The sequence below is a fragment of the Dunckerocampus dactyliophorus genome, chromosome 3 (genome assembly GCF_027744805.1).
Source record: "Dunckerocampus dactyliophorus isolate RoL2022-P2 chromosome 3, RoL_Ddac_1.1, whole genome shotgun sequence".
Lineage (NCBI taxonomy): Eukaryota > Metazoa > Chordata > Actinopteri > Syngnathiformes > Syngnathidae > Dunckerocampus > Dunckerocampus dactyliophorus.
In genome coordinates this window covers 26,169,667-26,192,256 of record NC_072821.1, presented here as the reverse complement: position 1 = coordinate 26,192,256, position 22,590 = coordinate 26,169,667, and the positions used below count along the sequence as shown (strand labels likewise).

General features: G+C 42.4%; 1 protein-coding gene across 1 annotated transcript in view; it reads left to right on the top strand.

Annotated features, from left to right (window-relative positions):
• trip4 (thyroid hormone receptor interactor 4) overlaps nt 1-12,534 on the top strand; it is a 183,337-nt gene extending 170,803 nt beyond the window's left edge. Inside the window, exon 13 of the mRNA XM_054771301.1 lies at nt 5,636-12,534. Coding sequence (XP_054627276.1) covers nt 5,636-5,700 — 65 coding nt within the window. The 3' untranslated portion in view covers nt 5,701-12,534. The remainder of the gene's footprint in view (nt 1-5,635) is intronic.
• The last annotated feature ends 10,056 nt before the right edge of the window (nt 12,535-22,590 follow it).

The window sequence follows — 22,590 nt, the reverse complement described above, 5'->3', positions numbered from 1 at the left end:
AAAGTTATAAAAGAGCATCAGACTGTGTGTGACTCTGTGGGGAGCTACACTGTGCCGCCATCTGTTGTCATAACAGAGAGCCATGGCTTGCTATTTTTGACAGCCCCATTATTAACATTGTTACTCCGATCGAACCACGTTACTGGCATATTGACACCTTGCCACACCACACCGGCTAGCTACTAGCCGGCTAGCGACTAGCTTCACCACACACTCACCCGCAGCACATCAGCGCTGGCTCACAATCCCTCAGGCCATTAGCAAAAGGTAACGCTACATATTGGAGCTGCTGCATTTTTGTTTGGGAGTTTAGAAAAGTTAACACGAGGTGTAGGCGTTCGTTTCTATGTTGCTATGTGAAATCAATGCGCCCAGGAAGGAAGTTCATTTATCATGAAAGTACCTGTTACTACATGATTACAGCATGTATATAAAACTATAAAACCTTCTTGGAGGTTTTTGGAGGTGTTTTAATAGCGATCTTTGTACAAAGCATAGGTTTATTCCATTACATGCATGACTGAACTGTCGCTTTTTATAGAAAGACGCGTGTTTATGTCTCACATAGTTTTCCTTTAAGACATAAATAAGACTCTTGCTCGTGTGTGTTGCTGTAAATGTGTTCAGTGCTAGAGGAGCTGAGTTGTGGGGCGCACTGCAAGTGACGTTGGGGGTTTCGAATTGAGTTTTAGTTTGCCATGGGTTATGACCGCAACAGTAGCCCACATTAGGGGTTATTGTACCTGTTGTCAGATAATTCAGACCTGCAAGAAAAGCCTGCTGTTCTGGCAATTAAGGCTGGGGTGCTGTGTGTCTCACCGAGCATTACAGTTCGTGTGTGTGGATTAATCTATTTTTGAAAAACCGTGAAAGAGTGACGTGGTGAGGGATGACTGTATTGTACAAAAGGCGGTAGTAATACTGGTAATACGTAGGCAGATTAATACATTGGCAGACTGGCGGACTAACACGTAGTCACGCCGCTGCACTGACAGGAATGTCACTTTTGTTTGTTTTAGTTAAGTTTAGTTTAGTTAGTTTTGTTAGTTTTAATCTCCATTATGACTCCCAAGGCAGTGAGGCAGAGACGTCTGGTGGCAGCATGTAAAAGTGAAAGTCCAGAATGTCCATCATGAAGGATAAAGATGGTGTGATTGAATGTGGATGATCTTCTACTATGAAATGGGCAGTGATAACAGAATAAGCAGCGAAATGCTCACCATATTGAGATTACCTCCTCCCAGTAAGCCTGTCTCTCAGTCCTTGAAACACCCTCCAGTGTGCAAGACACCCACAGAGATAAAAGTAAGGAATTGCTTTCTTTTTTGTGTTCCTTGTATGGTGAGAGTGAGTTAGGAGGTAATGTAGGTATAATAATATAATTGAACGATTGGCGACCAGTCCAGGGTGTACCCCGCCTCTCGCCCGAAGTCAGCTGGGATAGGCTCCAGCATACCCGCAACTCTATTGAGGATAAGCAACATCGAAAATGGATGGATGGATAAATATAACAATGTATAACAATCAAAAACACACAGATATTTGTCTATATAACGGCACATAGCGGATAAGTGGTTAGCACTGTTGTCTGACAGCGTCCAAAGAACTGCATTCCTCACTTGCCTCAGTTCAGGTCAGTGTTCATGACTCCACCCTGGGCAAAATTGGCCTGCATGGTGGAGTTCCAAGACGAAAACCACTGCTGAACAAAAAGAACATCAAGGCTTGTCTCAATTTTGCCAGAAAACATCTTGATGATCCCCAAGACATTTGGGAAAATACTTTGTGGTCTGATGAGACAAAAGTTGAACTTTTTGGAAGGTGTGTGTCCCATTGCATGTGGAGTAAAAGTAATGCTTCATTTGAGTAGAAGATCATACCAACAGTCAAATATAGTGGTGGCAGTGTGAAGATCTGGGGCTGTTTTGTTGCTTCAGGCCCTGAAAGGCTGTGATCAATGGAACCAAAATCCTGAAGGAGAATGTCCATCTGTTTGGGACGTCAAGCTGAAACAAACTGGGTTTCTGCAGCAGGACAATGATCCAAATCACACCAGCAAGTCCACCTCTGAATGGCTAAAGAGAAAAAAAATGAAGACTTTGGAGTGGCCTAGTCAAAGTCCTGACCTGAATCCTATTGAGATGCTGTGGCATAACTTTAAAAATGCGGTTCCTGCTGGAAAAAATGTGGCTGAATTCCAAAGATGAGTGAGAGACTCCTTGCAAGTTATCACAAATGCTTGATTGCAGTTGTTGCTGCTAAGGGTGGCCCAACCAGTTATTAGGCTTAGGGGGCAATCACTTATCACACAGACCATGTAGATTTGGATTTTTTTTTGTCCCTTAATCATAAAAAGTTTCAAGTAAAAGCTGCAATTTGTGTTCAGTTGTGCTGTCATTGACTAAAATTTAAATTTTGTTGGATGATCTGAAACATTTAAGTGTGACAAACATGCAAAAAAATAAGAAATCAGGAAGGGGGCAAACACTTTTTCACACCACTGTTTGTGTGTTTTATACTTAATATGTCCTTTTTTTTTCATCTAGCTGGACATTAATGTTCTTCTCTAATTTCTGATCAACATTTGCAGGGAAAGTGACTCTACCCTCGTCTTCTACCTTCTATTGCCATTGTTGACTTGCGACACAATCCAGGTTTAATCCCTAAATATGCCTCACGCACTTATTAAACACATTTCAAGTTAAAATGTGGAGCTACTCACCACTAATGAATGATAATCTATGGTGGGGTGCCCATTTCATTGATCGTGAGCTACCGGTAGGCCGGCAAGGTGGTTTGGGTCGATCGTGTAAACATCACTTTGTTGATGTCATATGCCATCTGTCATGTGACAGTAAGCTCCCCTCCTGATTTGCTCTTGCTATTGTTTGATGGCTTTGCTTCGCATCATGAACTCGACTACAGAAATCAGTGTGTTCTAGTATTTCATGATGAAATGGAAAATGTGCCCATTGCTGAAACCTTTTTAATATGTTCGCTTGACTTCGGCTACATTGTCTTTTACATAATCATTTTCAGTTCTTGGAAATCAGTAATGTTTGACAGCAAATGCTACATGAATTGTGTGCCCTAATGAACGTTACATAGCTAATTTGATTGACATGTTACCAGTACTCAGGTTATGTACACAACTATTGAGGGGTTATGTGTAATTATCTTTATTGCACCTACTTTGATTACCTGTAAACTTTGAAAATGTGAACGTGAAATACTAATCATTAATATTTAGAATAGTATTTCAAAGTTTACCGGTTAGATTTGATATATGTTATATGTTTTACAGAAAGAGGTAGATCATTTTGACTTAATTGACTTTTTGACTTTTGACTTGCGTGCTGAAAAAGTGTGTGCATCTCTGGTGTACATGTATAACGTACATAAATATGTACTCATATTTTTTTAAATATAGTAAATATATTTATTAGTAAATGTATTTTCAAGATTTATTTATGTATATTCGACAGCCCTTTATCTACATTCATAGTACGTGTAGGAGGTAGGTCTTTGGGACTTTTAAAAGTAGCTCGCTGGCTGAAAAAGTGTGAGCATCCCTGATCTAAGATGATCGATGAACAGATGGAAGCTAGTGCTTCCATAGCCAAACTGTGTCTTAGAGCACATACTGTAACTACAGTAAGGTGTGTTCAAGGGCCGCCGAACAAAATGTGAAATCTCATTGCTTGACGAAAAAACATTATTGGTGAAGCATAAACACAAACATGTAAAATTATGGGCTTTCTAATCGTGGTAGATGCATGCTGTACATTTTACCTGTATGATCATGCATTTATCAATTATTACCAACTTCGGGTGTTTTCTGCAGAAAAACCTGCCTATTTTTGGAGAAGAAAAATTGTGAAAAAAAATGTTGTACCAAACCTCAGAAAATTTGCCAGGCCATGCTTGCTGAATCACGTATGCAGGGATCCACTTTATACTGTACATGATTTTTGGAGGAAATGATGTACTCTGTGATAATACTGTAAAATGTTCCCTCTAATTTTTCAAGTATCTGAGCATACACAAAAATGACCTGAGCATTCCTTGGACCTCTGTGAGAAGCATCAGACGTGCACACTGCAGTATCGCAAAACCTGAGTATGTTCAAAACCTGAGAACTGAGAACTTCGATTCTGTTACATTTTGTACAGGAGTGGTTTCAAACAGACGGCAAGGAGGATTCCACAATGTAGTTTTCATTATTCTTTATCTCAGACAAAATAAGCCATGGTCTCATACAATTAACCATCTGAATCTTGTAGAAAACACCTTGTGTATTATTTTTTTTCAATTATCTTGTTTACCTTTTATATTGTTAAATAGGTATACTTTGATTTCCTTATTTGACTTTCATTTTCTGTTTTAAAGCACCCCGTTGTGGCACTATTTTATTCTGGAAATGTACTTGAAATTGATGACATGTTTGTTGTATATGTTTACTTTTGTCTATATTAAAATAGAATCAAATAAAATTAACTCACAACCGACCTTTTGGTCCCTTCAGCAACACAAACTCGGCGAAACACTTCCTGTATGCGGCACGTCCGGCCATCAAAGTAAAAGCATGGCAGTAAAACATGCACAGTTACGCCACACATTCAGTCCACACTTTTCACTCAGAAAACTGGCTTGCTACTTCGGCTTTGCAGCATGTTTTATAAAGCAGTGCTTTTGCAGACGCTGTTGCTCTGTTCGTTTGATTTGCCATAATTCAGGGTTAGCAAGCAGCATTAGCTACAGTGTATGCTAACCTGCCATAAACAGCGGCATGTACCATGTAACGCGCTGATAATAAATTCATGGGCTGTGGTAGTAAATACAGGGAACATTGCTACTGTACCTTATTTGCTGTAGTCCAACCTGACATCCTTCCATGAAAAAGCAGTAGCCAAAAGCAGTAAAGAAAAACACCTTTTTTCACAAGGGAATGGCAGGGGGTTCTTAAGAACAAGCAGACCCTTGATGGGATACCATCTGCTTTGTGGGCACCATTCTGTCTTTTACTGAATGAAGGAAGCTTTTAAAGAAATATCAAGCCTTGACCGTATCAAACATTGTAATCCCACATAATTGCAAATGTTAATTAGCAATTATCATCCAAGGCAGATATTCTCAATTGATTTGTTCTCAAGTGTTTGCTGTTTTTTTATCAGATTTTTAAGATTTTATCAGACTTTTCAACAACAACATTTCAAGGTTTATGCAGTGCATTGGGTTAATATGTATTTAAATCCCGCTCAGAGGGGTGTCTTTTGACTTGGCTTTTTCAGCCATGAGATAGGAAATGGTTCTTTGTATTTCTGGTTCTTTGTATTTCTGGTGTATGTTACCAGTGAATGTACACGAATATTACCAGATTAAAAGACATCTTATTTTGCCGCCAACAAAGGCCGTATTCTAATTTCTTTCAGCTATGGATTAAAGAGTCTCATTGGCATTTTAGCTCCCTCTTTCTCTTCTCGGCCCATCTCATTCCCGTCTACTCAAGGCTGCCTCTAATCAGCAGGCCTTGAGCTCTCAGAAAGGTCACTCTGTCCCTTTGATGGTGTTTTGATTCATCTCTTCCTGTCCTCTCCCCTCCCACACTTCCCTTTCACCCCCCATTCTCTCACAGGGAAGCTGGAGAGTCACTACCACCAGGGTGCCAAGAAGGGACTGGTTGCTTCCGCCGCTGAGTGACTCTGTCTCAAGAAACACACCAGTGGGCCAAAAGTTGATGATTCAGTGGTACCTTGGTTTTTGTTATTAAGTCGTTCCCAAAGGTCAGACGAAAATTGAAACGTACGAAAACCCAAGCAATAGGAAATCATGTAAATCCAACTAATTCAGTAGGCACTCAAAAATATTAACACGAAACACATTTGGTAGAGAATAATTATAGTTTTACATTCAGAAAAAATATAAATGATGAATTAAATGTATCAATGAATATTTACCATCTCTTTTACCTTTGCTGAAAAGTTGTTGGGGAAGATGACGAGAGAGAAGGGATGCACACCAACAACTTGTCAACATCTTTGATTGTTTGTGATCTCTGTTTCTTTTCTCCTTTTGCAACATTAGCTTCTTTTATTTGTTCTTTCTTTGGCCACATGGACACCATCTTTGTGCTTCTTTCTTGAATACAATAGTGTTTCTCACCTTTTTTTATCAAATTGCTAGCATTCACAGCTTTCTTTAGGTCCGTAGCGAGTTATTTAGCAGTCACACGCAATAAAATATGCACTAGGGTGCGTGTTTGGGCACTGGGAGCCGCGGAATGATACTGAACAGGGCAAGTAGACTAGTTTTTTACACGCAATGTATGAAAATCATGGGAAAATTTTGCCGAACATTTTCTTCAAAAACCAAATTATATGAAAACTGAGGCATTTAAGGAACGGGGGGTTGACTATAATATGATTTTATAGCAGAAAAGCGCATCTATTAATTTGATACAACTATAAAGAGACAACAAGGGGAGCACATTATGGTGGCTCAAGACCTTAAAGAAATGATCCCTCCTCATATCACATATAGCCTGTCATTACCCTCCTAACTACGAAGTACACGTTTTGACCAACAATGGTAGTGGAGTAAAAACACAGTCTACTAATTTATCTTTCACTGAGACAATTACTTGAGCACAGCAAGGGTGATTATAAGGAGGGCTTTGGCAAGAAAGGCAGGGTCATCCGGCACTATCCGACTGGCTTCCATTTCTTTCCCACAGTGCAGCAATGTTCCAGCAAGGCTTTAATCACACCCTTTCATTTGCCCATTCTTGCTACAAAAGCTTGCATTGTGTGAAACACTCTTCAGACCATTTGGTTGTCTGCTAGTAAATCCCTGCTGCCACTTTCATTGCAAGGAGAATAAATCACATTGTGATCAACAGTCTCTGACTCCTGCACTTACTGTACAGCCTGGTGTCCATGAATACTATGTTTTCTCATTTTTGTACCTGTGTCAACATGCCCCACTGTCAACTAACCTCTGAATGTTTTGTTTTTTTTAAGAGGTTATACGTATGTTCTCGCCCAAATTCAGCTGGGATAGGCTCCAGGACATCCCCGTAGCGCTAGTGAGGAAAAGCGGCATAGAAAATGGATGGAAGGATGAAGGTTATATGGTCAATGAAAGCACAGCAGGTTTATCATGGTTTCAATTACTGGAGGCGCATGTGTCTCAACAACTGACATATTTGTATTAGTTCCTAATATGTACAGTATTTATCATGTCATAGCAATAGTAGGTATTTATAAAGTACATTCCTGCTTTTCATGGGGGTTACAACCTGGGACCACCAACCCATAAAAATGTTTATTTAGCAACTCTTAACACAGACCAACAGCAGGTTGCCTCCCTCACTCACGGTGCAATTAAAAATAACACAACAAGTACAACATGAGCACACAATGGAATTCTACCACACAGACTATGCAGATATCAAAATAAACACACACTAATATAAATACAGAATGATACAATTATATACTAATTTTTAATCTGCGAAGGCATGCTAAGTAACTTCCTGTGGGGGAAGTGTGCATCTGGGAAGCATGCCTTGCGGGTTATAAAGTTGTATGAAATGGTATTGTTTTGCATGCACAGTAATCCCTCGCCACTTTGCACTTTGAGTTTCACAGCTTTTAAAAAATCATACTGGGTTGTTGTTGAATATAGCCTATTGTTAATTTTAAAAAATATACTTATTGACGCTAATTTTAAGGACTTTTTGCATAATTTAGCATTTTCAAACATAAAAAAGACTAAATGAACCAAAAATAGAAATATACGGCATCAGAAGACGGATTCAAAGACGTGTTGCTATGTAGTATTCTACACAAGGCCTCTAGGTGTCATTAATGTTACTCTAATGTTCGGTGAGACACACAAGCACCAAAAAGCCTTTTTTTCCAGGTTTGACTGATCTTACAACGGGCAAAATATCCCTAATAAAAACACAGGCTACTGTTGCGGCAACCCACATGAAGGTAAATCTCAACACTGAATCACTGGCATCACTTCCTGTCCACCTGCCACTCACCTCCCCTAGGGAACACATTTACAGCAAAACACACGAGCATGAGTCTTATTTATGACTTAAATGCCTTATATACTCTTATTATGTCTGCTAAATTGGGTAATACAAGTCTAAAAGTGATTACAAGGGTTTCATGTCTAAATGTTTTGAATAATGTTTAAAAAAAACTGTTTAGAAGGTCATAAACAGGTTTTCTATGTTGTAACTACAAAAATATTACATTTATAAATAAGGAATCCTGCTTTGCTGAAATTCACTTATCAGGGTCAGGTGTAGAACCAATTAACGGCGCTAAACGAGGGATTACTGTACATTTGTGTGGAAGCGTCTGTTTTAATATAGTCTTTGTGGTACAGTTAAATTGTGGTACACGTTTTACTTGTGTTATATTTGGTTGCACTGTGAGTGAGGTAGGCACATGGGTTGATAAGCTCCTGTTGGTCTGTGATGTGTGAGTAAGGGCGTAAATACATCACACTTTACCAATGTGGGGCAAATTAGATGGTTGTAATGCCGAGCCACAAATATGCGCGCATCCACTGTACACAGTTTATTTCAAAAGAGTCATAGATCAACGTGCCTTTCTGAAAAAGAACATTTAGTCATAAATGTAATATTAAGAAGATTTCCTCCACATGATCAAGTTGCCATGCCTTAGTGTTTATAGATGTGTTTATAGATTTGTCGCTGGCATGCAAGACTTGCAGTATCAAAGCGTCCTTCTTGATTTTGGCAAAGGAAGGCTGTGAAATCTTAAGTTGAGTTTTTGTATCAAGAGACTGATACCTAACTGGTTTGGTTTGGTGTAATTTTATTTGAATATGCATGCAGGTTACAATGGAAAACATCTCACAAATCATTTCACAGTTCCACATGTCCAAAAGGATTAGGAAGAAGCAAACCTTATTTCATCCTACCCCCCATCCGTTCCACATCTTGTGCAGGACATATTATTCACTTCCTGTATTCCATATACTGTATTATCCATCGATCCATCCGTTTTCTATACCGCTTTTCCTCTATAGGGGGGTATGCTGGAGCCTATCCCAGCTGACTTCGGGCGAGGCAGGGTACTCCCTGGACTGTTCGCCAGTATTCCATATATTTATTATTCCATATAATAATCAGTGTAATGATAAATAAATAATCATAAATAAAAGCAAGCAAGACATAACTATAAATATAATAATCAATATAATAATAAATAAGATGAAGACGAGCATAATAAAGCAAGTTCAAGACTCTTCTGCCCTGTATTTCGCAAACATCAACTGCTTGTATCTTGGTACATTGTTTTAGTTCCTTGCTTAATCCGTTCCATAATTTAATACCGCATACTGAAATGCTGAGGGTTTTCAGCGTTGTTCTTGCATACTGTATAAGTGTTTCAGGTTTAACTTTTCCCCAAGATCATATTTCTCCTCTCTTATAAATACTGTGATGTTTGGGTAGCAAGGTATTGTGAAAGTAAAGATTACTTTTATAATTATTGCCCGATATCTCCACACAATAAATTATGATAATACCAAAGAACAGTAAAGAGTTTGGAGTGATGTTTGATCAAGAACAAATTCTGTTTTATTAAATATTGAAGCATTTCTCGCCACGTTTTGTTGTATATTTTTGATATTCCAACTCATTTTTTCATCTATTATGATCCCCAGAATTTTGTCCCGTCTGTCTATTTGTATTTGGTCGTACTTGTGCTTTCTGCTATTTCCAAATAGCATTATTTTAGTTTTACTTAAGTTCAAGGATAATCTGTTTTTATCAAACCATGATTTTAATATGACCAATTCATCTTTGACCTTTTTAATTAGTTCTTGTGTGCTTTCCCCAGAACAAAAGGCAGTGATATCATCCACAAATAATACCAACTTTAAGTCCTTTGTCACTTTACAGATGTTGTTGATATACAAATTGAACAGTTTTGGTCCCAATATTGACCCCTGAGGTACTCCACACGTTATATTTAAACTTGCAGATGTGTATTCTCCTAGCTTTACAATTGCTTCCTGTTTGCGAGGTAGCTTTTAACCCAATTCATGACTAATCCTCTGATTCTGTACCTTTCTAATTTTGTTGTTAAAATATTGTGATTAATTGTATCGAAGTCTTTTGTAAGATCCATAAATGCTGCAGCTGCACACTTTCTGTGGTCTATAGCATTATTAATTTCCTTTGTGATTTCAATCAGTGCCATAGAAGTTGAAATGTCAGCTCTGTATCCGTATTGACTACCTGCTAATAATTCATTCTTATTCATAAATTTGTCCAACCTATTATTAAATAGCTTCTCGATAATTTTCGAAAATTGGGGTAATAAGGAAACTGGTTGGTAATTTGCAAATTGATGTTTGTCTTCGTTTTTAGAAATTTGAACTACTTTAGCAATTTTAATTTTGTTAGGAAATTTTCGGTCTGAAATGATAAGTTACTGATATATGTTCCACAATTTCATTGATAACCCTTTTAATTGTTTCCATTTCTATTCCATTACAATCAGTTGATGTTTTTGCTTTAAAATTTTGACAATGTCAGTGATTTCCTATTTAGTTACATCAGTGAGAAAGATGAAATTGAGATTCCTATCTATGGTTTCATTCATTTCCTCCATTGTCCACAGTTTTGGAATTTCTTCTTCCAGTTTGGTCCAATATTTACTAAATAATTGTTAAACATTTCAACTACCTCATTCATATCATCCTCATTAGTGTTTCCAACAATAATATAGTGAAGGTAGTCTGCTTTCTTAGTGTTGTTGCTTATAATACTATTTAAGATGCCCCAAGTTGCTCTCATGTTATTTTTATTCTTATCTAGTAAATGATTGTAAATTTCCCTCTTGCACGCTCTCAACATTGTTGCCAACTTATTTTCATAAGTCTTTTTTTCTGCTTCTTTAGTTTGTTGAATGATGAATGTCCTGTATAATGTATTCTTCTTCTTACAGGCATTTGTTAGTCCTTTTGTCATCCATGGCTGGTTGTTTTTCTTTTGCTTCTTGGACTTTTCTAGCCAGGGACAGTTCTTATCGTAGAGCTCCATATGCGTAGAAAGTGATCATATGCTTCAGCCACATCGTTTGCACTGCAGACAATCTCCCATCTTTGTTCTTCTACATCTTTCCTGAAAGCGCTGACGCTATCCTCTGTGCACAGTCTTTGAAAAGTCTTTAGCCACCACCTGTCTTTTATTATAATGTTCATTGTAAATTATAAACACTGGAAGATGATCACTGATGTCACTAACTAATAGGCCTCTAGTTGGTGAATATATTATCGATAAGCGTGGCACAGTGGTCTGTTATTCTGCTTGGTCTAATGGTCTAATGATTTTAGGATATGGACTTAAACTGTACATTGTGTCTATGAAGTCATCTATTTCCTTGTACTTATATGGATTCACAAGATCAATATTGAAGTCTCCACATATAAAAATTGTTTTTTGAGCGATGCCTGTAAAGATTGTCTTAATCCAGTCCTCAAACATTCAAATCCTTGACTTTGGAGTTCTATATACACAATTTATGAACACAGTTTTGCTTTTTTCTTTACAGATTTCAATCGTTTTACATTCTAGGATGTTGTCAATAACAAATGACATAATCTTCACCATTTTGTAGTTCAGATGTTTGCCCATATACACAGCCACACCCCCTCCACTTGAATTATCCTTCCAGCTAAAAGTCCATACCTTTCGCATTAATCCAACTTTCTGAGATTGCAATCACTTTAAAGGGTTCCTTGAATTGGTTGAAATATTGTTTGATGTTATTAAAGTTTACAAACATGCTTCTGCTGTTATGTGGATAATGGACAACTTATTGCCGTTATTAAAATTATTGTTTTATTGTTCCTTTGTATAATAGCAACAGTCATTGGAATTTGAAAAAAAACGTTTTGAGTCCGGATCTATGTCTTTTTCCAAATCCAAGTGTTTGTGATCTGTGAAACAAAAAGTGTCCACTTGTAGATCTTGAGGCATATTAAAGCTGTTTTCTTCCATGTTGGGAGACCTCAGTATTTATCTAGATCCTTGATGTCTTTGACAACAAGAACTCTGGCCTCTGGTCCTCCATTTAATTTGATGAAGATTTTGCAATTTCCACTCCATGTACCTTGGATCCTTCCTTGCTTCCTCAGATCACGTGCTTTTCTTAGCAATTTCAGCATTGCACTTTGTCAGATGGTCGTTCATGTAGACGTTTGTACCTTTCAGCTTCTTTGTTTCAGCAGTGCAGTGTTGAATTTCCTATTGGTGAACTTGATGATGATGACGGGTGTAGTGCTGTTCCTGCCATACAGTGCGATACAGGTGTCAATAGTTTGGATGTCTACGTCCACCTCCTTAGCTTGCAAAAAGGTGGCAACTTGTTGCTCCGTTGAGGTGACATCCATTTCATCTGGTTCGTCATTATTCGCCACTGCCCTGGCATAGGACCTAGGTTTGATCCGAAGCCCCGTCATGACCACATCAATCATTCATGTGTTCTGATCCATGTCATCTATGGTGGTTTTCAGTTGCTCAATGGTTTTGTCTTTTTCTTCAGTCTCTTTTTTGAGAGTGGCTCTCAGTGCTGCATTACTTTCCTGTAATTCTTTGTTCTCCACTCTCAGACATTGAACTTCATCCGTCAAGTCCTGGACCTTCTTCATTAAGGAGCCCATGTTTTGTTGCATGGAGCACACGTTTTGTTGCAGGGAGCCTGTATTTTTTTGCATGGGATCCACCTTCATTACCTTCTCCTCAATATGCTCCAGCTTCGTGTCAAGTTTCAGTAGCATTTGCACTAGGGTAGCTTCTTGCTTTTGCGTTATGCTATTTTCTTGCTTTTTCCCGATCTCCCGTAACTTCTTTGTAACTGTCCCCATTTGTGCATCCACGTTTACTCAGTTGACGCTTCCAATAGAGCATGTCCTCGTCACCAGGTCTCGGCAGAACAAAACCGGCACCTTCCATACTTTTAAACGAACCCGGAGTGCTTCGACCTGAACTGCTCGAGCCACCGCTACCGCTTCTTCTCTCTTTTATCTTTGGCATTATTGCGGTTGCTTAGCAACAGCGTCTTGAGTGTTGTCAATTAGCCGTTAGCTTGTTTTACACAGCCTTCGGTGTTTAGTATTTGCTGTAAAAGCGAGTTTGTGTCTCTCATGAGTCCTTGTTAGCCAGAGATACAGTATCTCCTCAAAAAGACTCGATTTTTTAAGAGTCTGGCTTCATGAGCAGCCGTCAAAGCCGCGGATAGCTTGATAGCTTGATCCAGCTAGCGGCTATTGGCTCCAATTATACGTTTGTTTTGGTGAGTTTGGTCCACTCGCTGGTCTGAATTAAGGCAGAAATCTCAGCACTCACTTGCAGAGTTGTAATCACAAGGTATGGTCAAGAATAGTCTCAAAATGTTTAAAACTCCTCTAATAAAAAAAAAAGAGCTTTGTCCGTGAGCATCCTTTTTCGTACAACAGGAAGTGACGTTTTTACTTTTGAGGCGAAATAGGTGTGTTCCATTACGTGCATTAATTACCTGCCTCTTTTTATCTGTTTTTATATCTTATCGTAGCCGGGCTGGCTGTGTGTCTGTCCCAACTACACTGCAACAACAAAACTCTCAGCCAGCACATAAATGAAAGGTCATTAAATCAAAGGTCATTATCACTCTTTAAATAACATGACATGAATAAAATAAATAAATCCTTCAAAGTAAAACAATATACCTGCAGTGTGGTTGAAAATATGGAGAGGACATTCGTGTGAGCTCTTCAACAACAACAGGCCTGCACAGGAGTAAGGCACGTTCAGCACAATGCATGATAGAACGCTCACGCTCACACCCAATAGAGAAAAACGTGGCTGCTGCCTAAATAGTTAGCTTGCTCTCCCACAGTCAAAAACATCCCCAAAGCCACATTACGCAACATGTAATTAAAGTAATATAAATCATGAACGACATGGGTTCAATACGGTGAATATCAGACAATATTTGAACCCTTGAAATGCTATTACAGAACTTAGTTGCTCCCACACCGACGTACCTCTCAGCCAGCACATAAATGGAATGACGGACGACGTGAGCAACAGCACACTGAACCTTCAAAATAAAAGCTCATACAATGATTTTCTGCCTCTGTTACATTTAAGAACACAGAGAAAAGAGAAAGACGTGTTCATGTCTCACATAAGGACTGTGGATGATGGGCAAAATTCCAAAAAAAAGTGAAGTTTTCCTTTAAGTCGGCCCCTTAAAAAGTGAAACAATGTCAATCAAGGTGTTTACATGTGTTTTATAAAACTGGTTTCAACCAAATTCATACAATCATTTGCTCTTTTTGGTGCAGATAAATGTAGTAACTCACTCCCTGCTCATTTACACAACAATGCTGGTTTGAGGAGCACAATGTAAACATTCCAAAATGTGTCTGTGCCATGTAAACACTTAAAAAAACATACATGACATCCTTTGATGAATGGCACAGGACAGTTGTGTGTGCACCGCTCAAGTTAATGAGCTTGAAAACCCCTTCTTGAGTCAAATGTACATTCACTGTAACTAGAGACACATTACTCCCATAACTCAAATTGTCAAGCCAAACGGTTTTGGATCAGACAGGGAGCACAAGCAGTCGGTGTGCACATGTTACACAGCATGCAATTGCTTGTGTCTTTTTTGAAGCACCGTGTGAATGAGGATTATGTGGAATTCTTAGAAAGACAAAGAAACAAAAACTCCTGATTTTAGCGACATTGTTTTAAGTTTAAATGTGTTCTTAATGCGAGCCAACTATTGTGAGTGCCTAGGCTTTTTGCATTTTGACGTTCCACATATTGTCTATCTTGCATATGGCTTGCTAACTGATCATTCGCACTGAGATTAATCCATCCATCCAATTTCTATCCCGCTTGCCCTCATTAGGGTCACGGGTATGCTGGAGCCTAGCCAAGTTGACTTCGGGCGAGAGGCGGGGCACACCCTGGACTGCTCACCAGCCAATTGCAGGGCACCAAAAGACTATTTTCACTATTTTCACCCCAAAAATTAGTATATCTACAAACTAATTAAGAGGCGTTTAGTTATTTGTGCTACTAGTCATGAAAGTGCATGATGTGCTGCTATGCCTCCAGAAAGTATGTTTTTTTTTTGGTGGTGCCCGTTGTCTAGCTCAGCTCAGGAAGGACAAAGAAGAAGTGCGGTACATCTCAGTGTCTACAATGGAACAGCATCCAAACATGACTTGTCTGCAGAGGACGTGAGCTGCTGACGCAGTAAGACTTGGCCACGAAACTTACCAGAAAACAGTCACTATCCTCAAAAGCATGCAATTGGTTTGCATGCTTTTTGTAAGTAAGGTTAACTAATTGGATTTTACAGTGAAGAAGATGGATGGATGGATGGATATGTGTGTGTGTGTGTGTGTGTGTGTGTGTGTGTGTGTGTGTGTGTGTGTCCAAACTGAATTCCAACAATGGCCACATAGTGAAAAATGCATACCTATATGCTTAGATATGCTAAGGAGTTACTGTATATACAGTATATTTTTTTAAAAACCTGCATCTCATCTTTGTGATGTAGATGAAAGAGCGTATGAGCTTATTATTAGCATGAACTTTTCTTTGCTCTTTTTTTTCATTGTTGCCTTGTTATTGTTAATTTCTAAATATTTCAACTTTTCTTAAATCATCTTTATTAATGATTTCATTAATTTAATTAAGTTAATTTCCATCCATCGTGTTATGTTCGGCGGGCGTTGGACCCCAGATGCAGAGGCAGGAGGCAGATGGACAGGTAAGCAAGTCTTTTAATTAAGCGTAAGCACAACAAAAGGTGATGGTGCGGGAATCAGAAGGCTGAACAAAAAGGCACCATGAAGGACACACTTAGGAGTGAGGAAGGAGATCTCGCCTGGAGGGCTGGAAGCACTGGGCACACCTTTTGGGAGACGCTGGGTGAGCTGGACCTCAGAATTGGGAAAGGAGGTCCACCAAAGCTGTTATGAAGGTGTCAGGTCCAGAGAGCCAGAAAATCACTGTCTGTGTTTGTAGCACAAACCGTCGAGGAATAATCCAGCGTCTCCCAGGTGCAATCCATCCACTTAAGAAGAAGTGCTGGCTCATCAGAGACAGGTGCGCCCAGTAGTCCCGCCTCCGGCCTCCAGCTCCTGAAACGAGAAAGAATACGCCCAAGAGAAGGCAGGGAATAACAGGTAGCAGGGACAGGAAGTGAACCCTGACAGTACCCCCCCCTTTAATAGACGCCCCCTGGCGGCCTACCTGGCTTCTCAGGGAAGCGGTCATAGAATTCAGACAGGAGAGTGGGGTCGAGTATGAGCAAGCGCGAGACCCAGGAGCGGTCCTCAGGACCATACCCCTCCCAGTTGACCAAGAACTGGTAAACCCTGCCCCTTCTTCTCACGTCTAAAATGGCCTTGACTGTAAATGCCGGGTGACCGTCGACTAGCCTAGGAGTAGGAGGAGGCACCTCCGAAGGGCTCAGGGTGCTGGAGGAGACAGGCTTGAGGAGGGAAACATGGGACGTGGGATGCATTTTAAGAGAGTCTGGGAGCCGCAATTGGACAGATGAGGGATTGATGACTCGCTCTATGGAGTATGGACCAATGAACCGGGGTTGGAGCTTCTTTGAGGCTGTGTGGAGTGGGAGGTCACGGGATGGCAGCCATACCCTTTGTCCGGGCTCATAGTTGGGTGCGACCGAGCGATGGCGGTTGGCCAGCTGTTTGTTCCGCTCGGCCATGCGCGATAGGGCAGCCCGGGTGTTGCGCCAAGCCAGGCGGGCACGGCGCAGGTTTGCCGATACTGAAGGCACGGCCAGCTCCGATTCCAGGGACGGGAAGGCTGCAGGTTGGTACCCGTAGGCGGCATGGAACGGGGACATGCCTGTGGCGGAGCAGATGAGGGTATTGTGAGAATATTCGATCCATGAGAGGTTTGTGGACCATGAAGCGGGCTGCTGGTGACAGATGCAGCAGATGACGGCCTCTAGGTCCTGGTTGGCCCGCTCCGTCTGGCCATTAGTTTGTGGATGATATCCAGATGACAGGCTGGGGGAGGCTCCCAGGGCCTTACAAAATGCCTTCCAGACTGAGGAGGTGAACTGCGGTCCCCTGTCAGAAACAATGTCCAATGGAATGCCGTGCAGCCGGAAGATGTGGCGCACGAGAAGGTCTGCCGTCTCGAGAGCCGAGGGCAGCTTGGGAAGGGGGATGAAATGGGCCCTCTTTGAAAACCTGTCCACCATGGTAAGGATGACCGTGTTACCGTTGGAAGGAGGAAGTCCGGTGACAAAGTCCACTGCCATGTGGGACCAGGGGCGGGACGGAATGGGGAGTGGCCGCAGGAGTCCAGCAGGTGCCTGGTGGGACGATTTATTTCGAGCACAGATGGGGCAGGCCATCACATATTCCCTTGTGTCCGTTCATAGCGATGGCCACCAGAATCGCTGAGTTAGGAGGAAAATTGTGCGGGAGACTCCCGGGTGGCAAGCCATTTTGGAGTTATGTACCCAACTTAGGACGTCAGGGGCTACAAATAAGCGGCCGGCCGGACAGCCCTTTGGTGGAGAGTGGTCCTTGAGCGCATCCATCACCCGCTTCTCAATGTCCCACTGGAGGGCGCCCAGTACTCGGGATTGGGGAACGATGGTCTCCAGATGGGTGTCCTCTGTCTGTGGGGAGTTCAGCCGGGAGAGGGCGTCCGCTTTGCCGTTTTTGGATCTAGGGCGGAACGTGAAAGCGAAATTGAATCTTGTAAGGAAAAGTGCCCATCGTGCCTGTCTTGGATTGAGCCTACGGGCTGAGCGCAGGTATGCCAGATTTTTGTGGTCTGTGAGGACCACGAACGGGAGTTCCAAGCCCTCCAGCCAGTGCCTCCATTCCTGCAGCGCCTGAACCACAGCCAATAACTCCCTATTGCCAATGTCATAATTGCGTTACGCGGCAGTCAGGCGGCGTGAGAAGAAGGCGTAGGGATGCAGCTCCTGGTCCGCGATGTCGCGCTGAGAAAGAACCGCCCCCACGCCGGTGTCAGAAGCGTCCACCTCGACAAAAAATTGGGAAGAAGGGTTAGGGTGGATGAGTACTGGTGCGCTGGTGAATAATGATTTAAGTTTAGAAAATGCGGAGTTAGCAGTCGTGGTCCAAGTAAATGGAACCTTGGTGGATGTGAGCTTAGTCAGAGGTTCCGCTACCCGGCTAAAATCCCGAATAAAGCGGCGGTAAAAGTTAGCAAAACCTAGGAACCTCTGAAGGAGCTTTCTTGATGTGGGAACGGGCCACTCGACCACCGCCTGGATCGGCTTTAAGTTGCCCTTTTTCCACTATGAATCTGAGGAAAGGGACAGAGGTTGTGTGAAATGCGCATTTCTCAGCTTTAACAAAAAGCCTGTTTTCCTGGAGCCGTTGAAGGACCAACCGGACATGTTGGACACGCTCCTCCAGTGTGCGGGAATAGATTAAAATATCGTCCAAATATACAAATAAAAAATGACCCAGCATGTCACGAAGGATGTCATTTAGAAAATTCTGGAAGACTGCGGACAGTCTTCAGCGTTAGTAAGCCCGAAAGGCATAACTAAGTATTAACTAAGTACCCCGAGGGGGGTGTTGAAAGTAGTCTTCCATTCGTCCCCCTCCCGAATTCGGACAAGGTGGTATGCATTGCGGAGGTCGAGCTTAGAAAAAAAATTTGCGTCATTGAGAGAATTGAAGGCAGAGTCTGATAACAGTAAAGGGTACTTATTTTTTACTGATGTCATTCAGGGTGCGATAATCTATGCATGGACGTAGTGATTGGTCCTTCTTCTCAATAAAGAAAAATCCTGCTGCTAAGGGGGAGGACAACGGTGGATGAGACCTGAAGCGAGTGAAGAAGAAATATACTCCTTGAGCGCCTTTCTCTCCAGTCGAGAGACGTTATACAAGCGCGTGGTGGGGAGCGCTGCGCCCGGCAGGAGATCCATGCGACAATCGTAGGGGCGGTGAGGCAGGAGTGAGCAAGCCCTATCCTTACTAAACACCTCACGTAGATCGTGGTAGGCTGATGGAACGAGGGAAAGATCTATTTCCTCGAGAGTGTTGTTGAGCGTGGGGGAGGAGCGAGGACACGCCGATCTGAGACAGTGTGAGTGATAAAACACACTCCAGTTTATAATGGATGATTTGGCCCAATTAATGTGTGGATTATGTGCGTGCAGCCAAGTGAGTCCTAAAATGACGGGAGGGAATAACAAGGAATTTCGTGATTTCGTGGTGATTTCCCGACACGCAGAGGGAGAGAGGGCGCACGCCAGAGGGCGCCCATCCAAAGAGCGAACTGTTCTGGAGGTATGTAACTTAGTGAACGGTATGGCCAGACGTTTAACTAAAGTCTCATCAATAAAACAATCGTCCGCTCCCGAGTCAATAAAAGCATTGATGTTTATGCATTTCTCTGACCAGGAGAGCGTACCTGTCAGCTGCAGGCGGTTGGTTGTGGGGTTCGACGCATCCCGCGCGGGCAGGGACGCGCTCTCCGGGGAACGCCCGCAGGGGGGTAGAGCAGCTGGAGAGCGGGGGCTGTCAGGGCGGACGGACAGCGGCTGATGGTGTGGTCAGCATGGCCGCAGTATATGCAAAGGTGCAGTTGGGTGCGCCGCCTCCTCTCGGCCGGCGTGAGACGGCACCCGCCTAGTTGCATTGGCTCGTCTGCAGCCCTCGCCGCCGGTGATTCCGAGGGTGGTGCCAGGCGGCCGGTAGGAAGACGATCGACGAGGCTGCTTGGGAAGTAGCTGACGGGATCCCGTTCCCGATGTAGGCTGCGATCCACCTCGCGGTCGCACAGCCGCTTTTCGATGAGCACGGCGAGTGCGATGAGTTCCTCGAGTGTTTCCGGGGTCGCCAGCGGAATCATATGGTCCCTGATGCGGTCCGAAAGCCCCATAAAAAACACATCCAGCTGTGCGGAGGCACTCTAGTCCGTCTCCGCTGAGAGGGCGCGGAATTCCATGGCGTAGTCCGAGACGCTGCGCCGACCCTGGCGCAGTCTTAACACCGTGCGAGCAGCCTCTCGCCCGGGGGGAGTCCGCAGGAAAATCTGCTCCAACGCTTTGGCAAAGGCAGGGTAGGATGAGCACAGATCCGAGCGGCAGTTCCATTCCGCAGTCGCCCATGTCCCCGCCTTCCCCGTTAGAAGCGAGATGGCAAACGCCACTCGGGCTCGCTCGGAGCGAAACGCCGAAGCCTGGAGCTCAAAGTGCAGCTCGCACTGAGTGAGGAAGGACCGCACGTCACCAGAGTCCCCGGAAAACTTTTCCGGCCGGGACAGCTGAGGGCAGACAACCGGAGAGAGGTCCTCGGCAGCGGGTGGGGTTGATGGGTCCCGTGGGCCGGCTCCCGGGGCCGGGAGTACGGCAGCAGGAGGTCCCAACTGTAGTGCGGATCAGACGGCCTGGACCTGCGTCTCGAGGGCGTCCAATCTTGTATCCTGACGCTCTGCCATGCCGCTTATGCCGAGGCCCAGAGCGTCCAGCTGTTCCTCCTGCTTGTGCACGCGCTGTGCCGGATTGCGGAGGGCAAGCCTGCTGGTGTCCGTCTCAGCGGGGTCTATTACTTTGGCTGGATTATTCTGTTATGTTCGGCGGGCGTTGGACCCCAGAAGCAGAGGCAGGAGGCAGATGGACAGGTAAGCAAGTCTTTTAATTAAGCGTAAGCACAACAAAAGGCGATGGTGTGGGAATCAGAAGGCTGAACAAAAAGGCACCATGAAGGACACACTACGGAGTGAGGAAGGAGATCTCACCTGGGGGGCTGGAAGCACTGGGCACACCTTTTGGGAGACGCTGGGTGAGCTGGACCTCAGAATTGGGAAAGGAGGTCCACCAAAGCTGTAATGAAGGTGTCAGGTCCAGAGAGCCAGAAAATCACTGTCTGTGTATGTAGCACAAACCGTCTAGGAATAATCCAGCGTCTCCCAGGTGCAATCCATCCACTTAAGAAGAAGTGCTGGCTCATCAGAGACAGGTGCGCCCAGTAGTCCCGCCTCCGGCCGCAGAAAGAGCTCATGAAACGAGAAAGAATACGCCCAAGAGAAGGCAGGGAATAACAGGTAGCAGGGACAGAAAGTGAACCCTGACACATCCATTTTCTATACCGCTTCTCCTCATTTGGGTTGCGGGTTAAGTTAATTTATTTCTTGTAATACCGTATTATGACTTTATTCCCAAAATATTATAACTTTTTCCCCAAACTAATATTACAAAAATGATGACTTTATTTTGCTTTGTTTGTTATATTACAAGTCATATTCCAACTTATTTTATTTTAATGTACCGTATTTGTCAAATATTCAAACTTAAAGCAACGAAAATTGTGCTATTTTTTCTATTACGCCGTCCATCCATTCATCCATTTTCTTCCTGTTGTGGTTCTACTCTGAGTCCCTCCCAGATAACCGAGCTCCTCACCCTATCTCTTACGGTAAGTCCCTACAGAGGAAACTAATTTCAGCCTCTTGTATCCGCGATCTGGTTCTTTTGGTCATGACCATATTCTTGTAAAATTCCGACTTTTTAGATAGAGTACAACTGATTTTTTCTTTATATTTTGACTTTATTTTTGGAAAATCACAGTTAATACTGTATTTCCATTTTTGCTGTTTTTTTTTTTTTGTCTTCTTATTAATTATATTTTTAGAATGAGCCTCTGGGCTGCAAATGGCTCCCGGGTCACAATTTGACACCCCTGTTTTAGGAAAAAATGACACAAGAAAGTGGAGTAGTCAGTAAGATTGCATTTTTTTCAAGTTGATATCTTTGCATAACGTCTTAAAGTGTTTTGCTACTTTTTTTTTCCATCCAGGATATACCCATTCAAGAAATAAAAATGCTCTTTAGCTCAAAGTGTGGTTGGTCTTTGAATAATCTGTAGTTTAGCCTTATTTTTAGTATTAAAAAAAAATTAGATTGAGTCTTTCTCATGAATAGTGCGGATTGAATATCTGTTAGAAAATACAGTGGAAGCCGTTTATGTCGACACACATCTACGTCGACAAACTAATCAAGTCGGCGATGTCAGACTACATGGTCGACCGCTTTTGTCAACATTAAATTTGAGACCCAAAGGGGTCATTTCGAACAATCGTCCTTTAATGTCGACAAGTGATGTATCGTCAACTTCCTCATTATTGCTAAGCAGAGTGAAACAGCAACACAACGACTGTCTGGTCAACAGCTGTTAGAAAACAGAAGAATCAAAATACTGGAATTCCTCATTTATTTCAGTGAATTGGTTCCAGACCTGATCGTGATAAGTGAATTTCCTTGAAGTAGGATTCCTTATTTATCCATTGAATATTTTCATAGAGCAAAGAAAACCTTCTAAATACGGTTTTTAACATTATTAGAGCCCTCTACACATGAACTAACACCCCGTAGTCACCTTTACACTCGTACTACCTCATATAGTAGTTTGGGACATAATAAAAGTAAATTAGTCATTTAAGACATAAATAAGATGTGTGTGTTGCTATAAATGTGTGAGTAAGTGGCGGACAGAAGT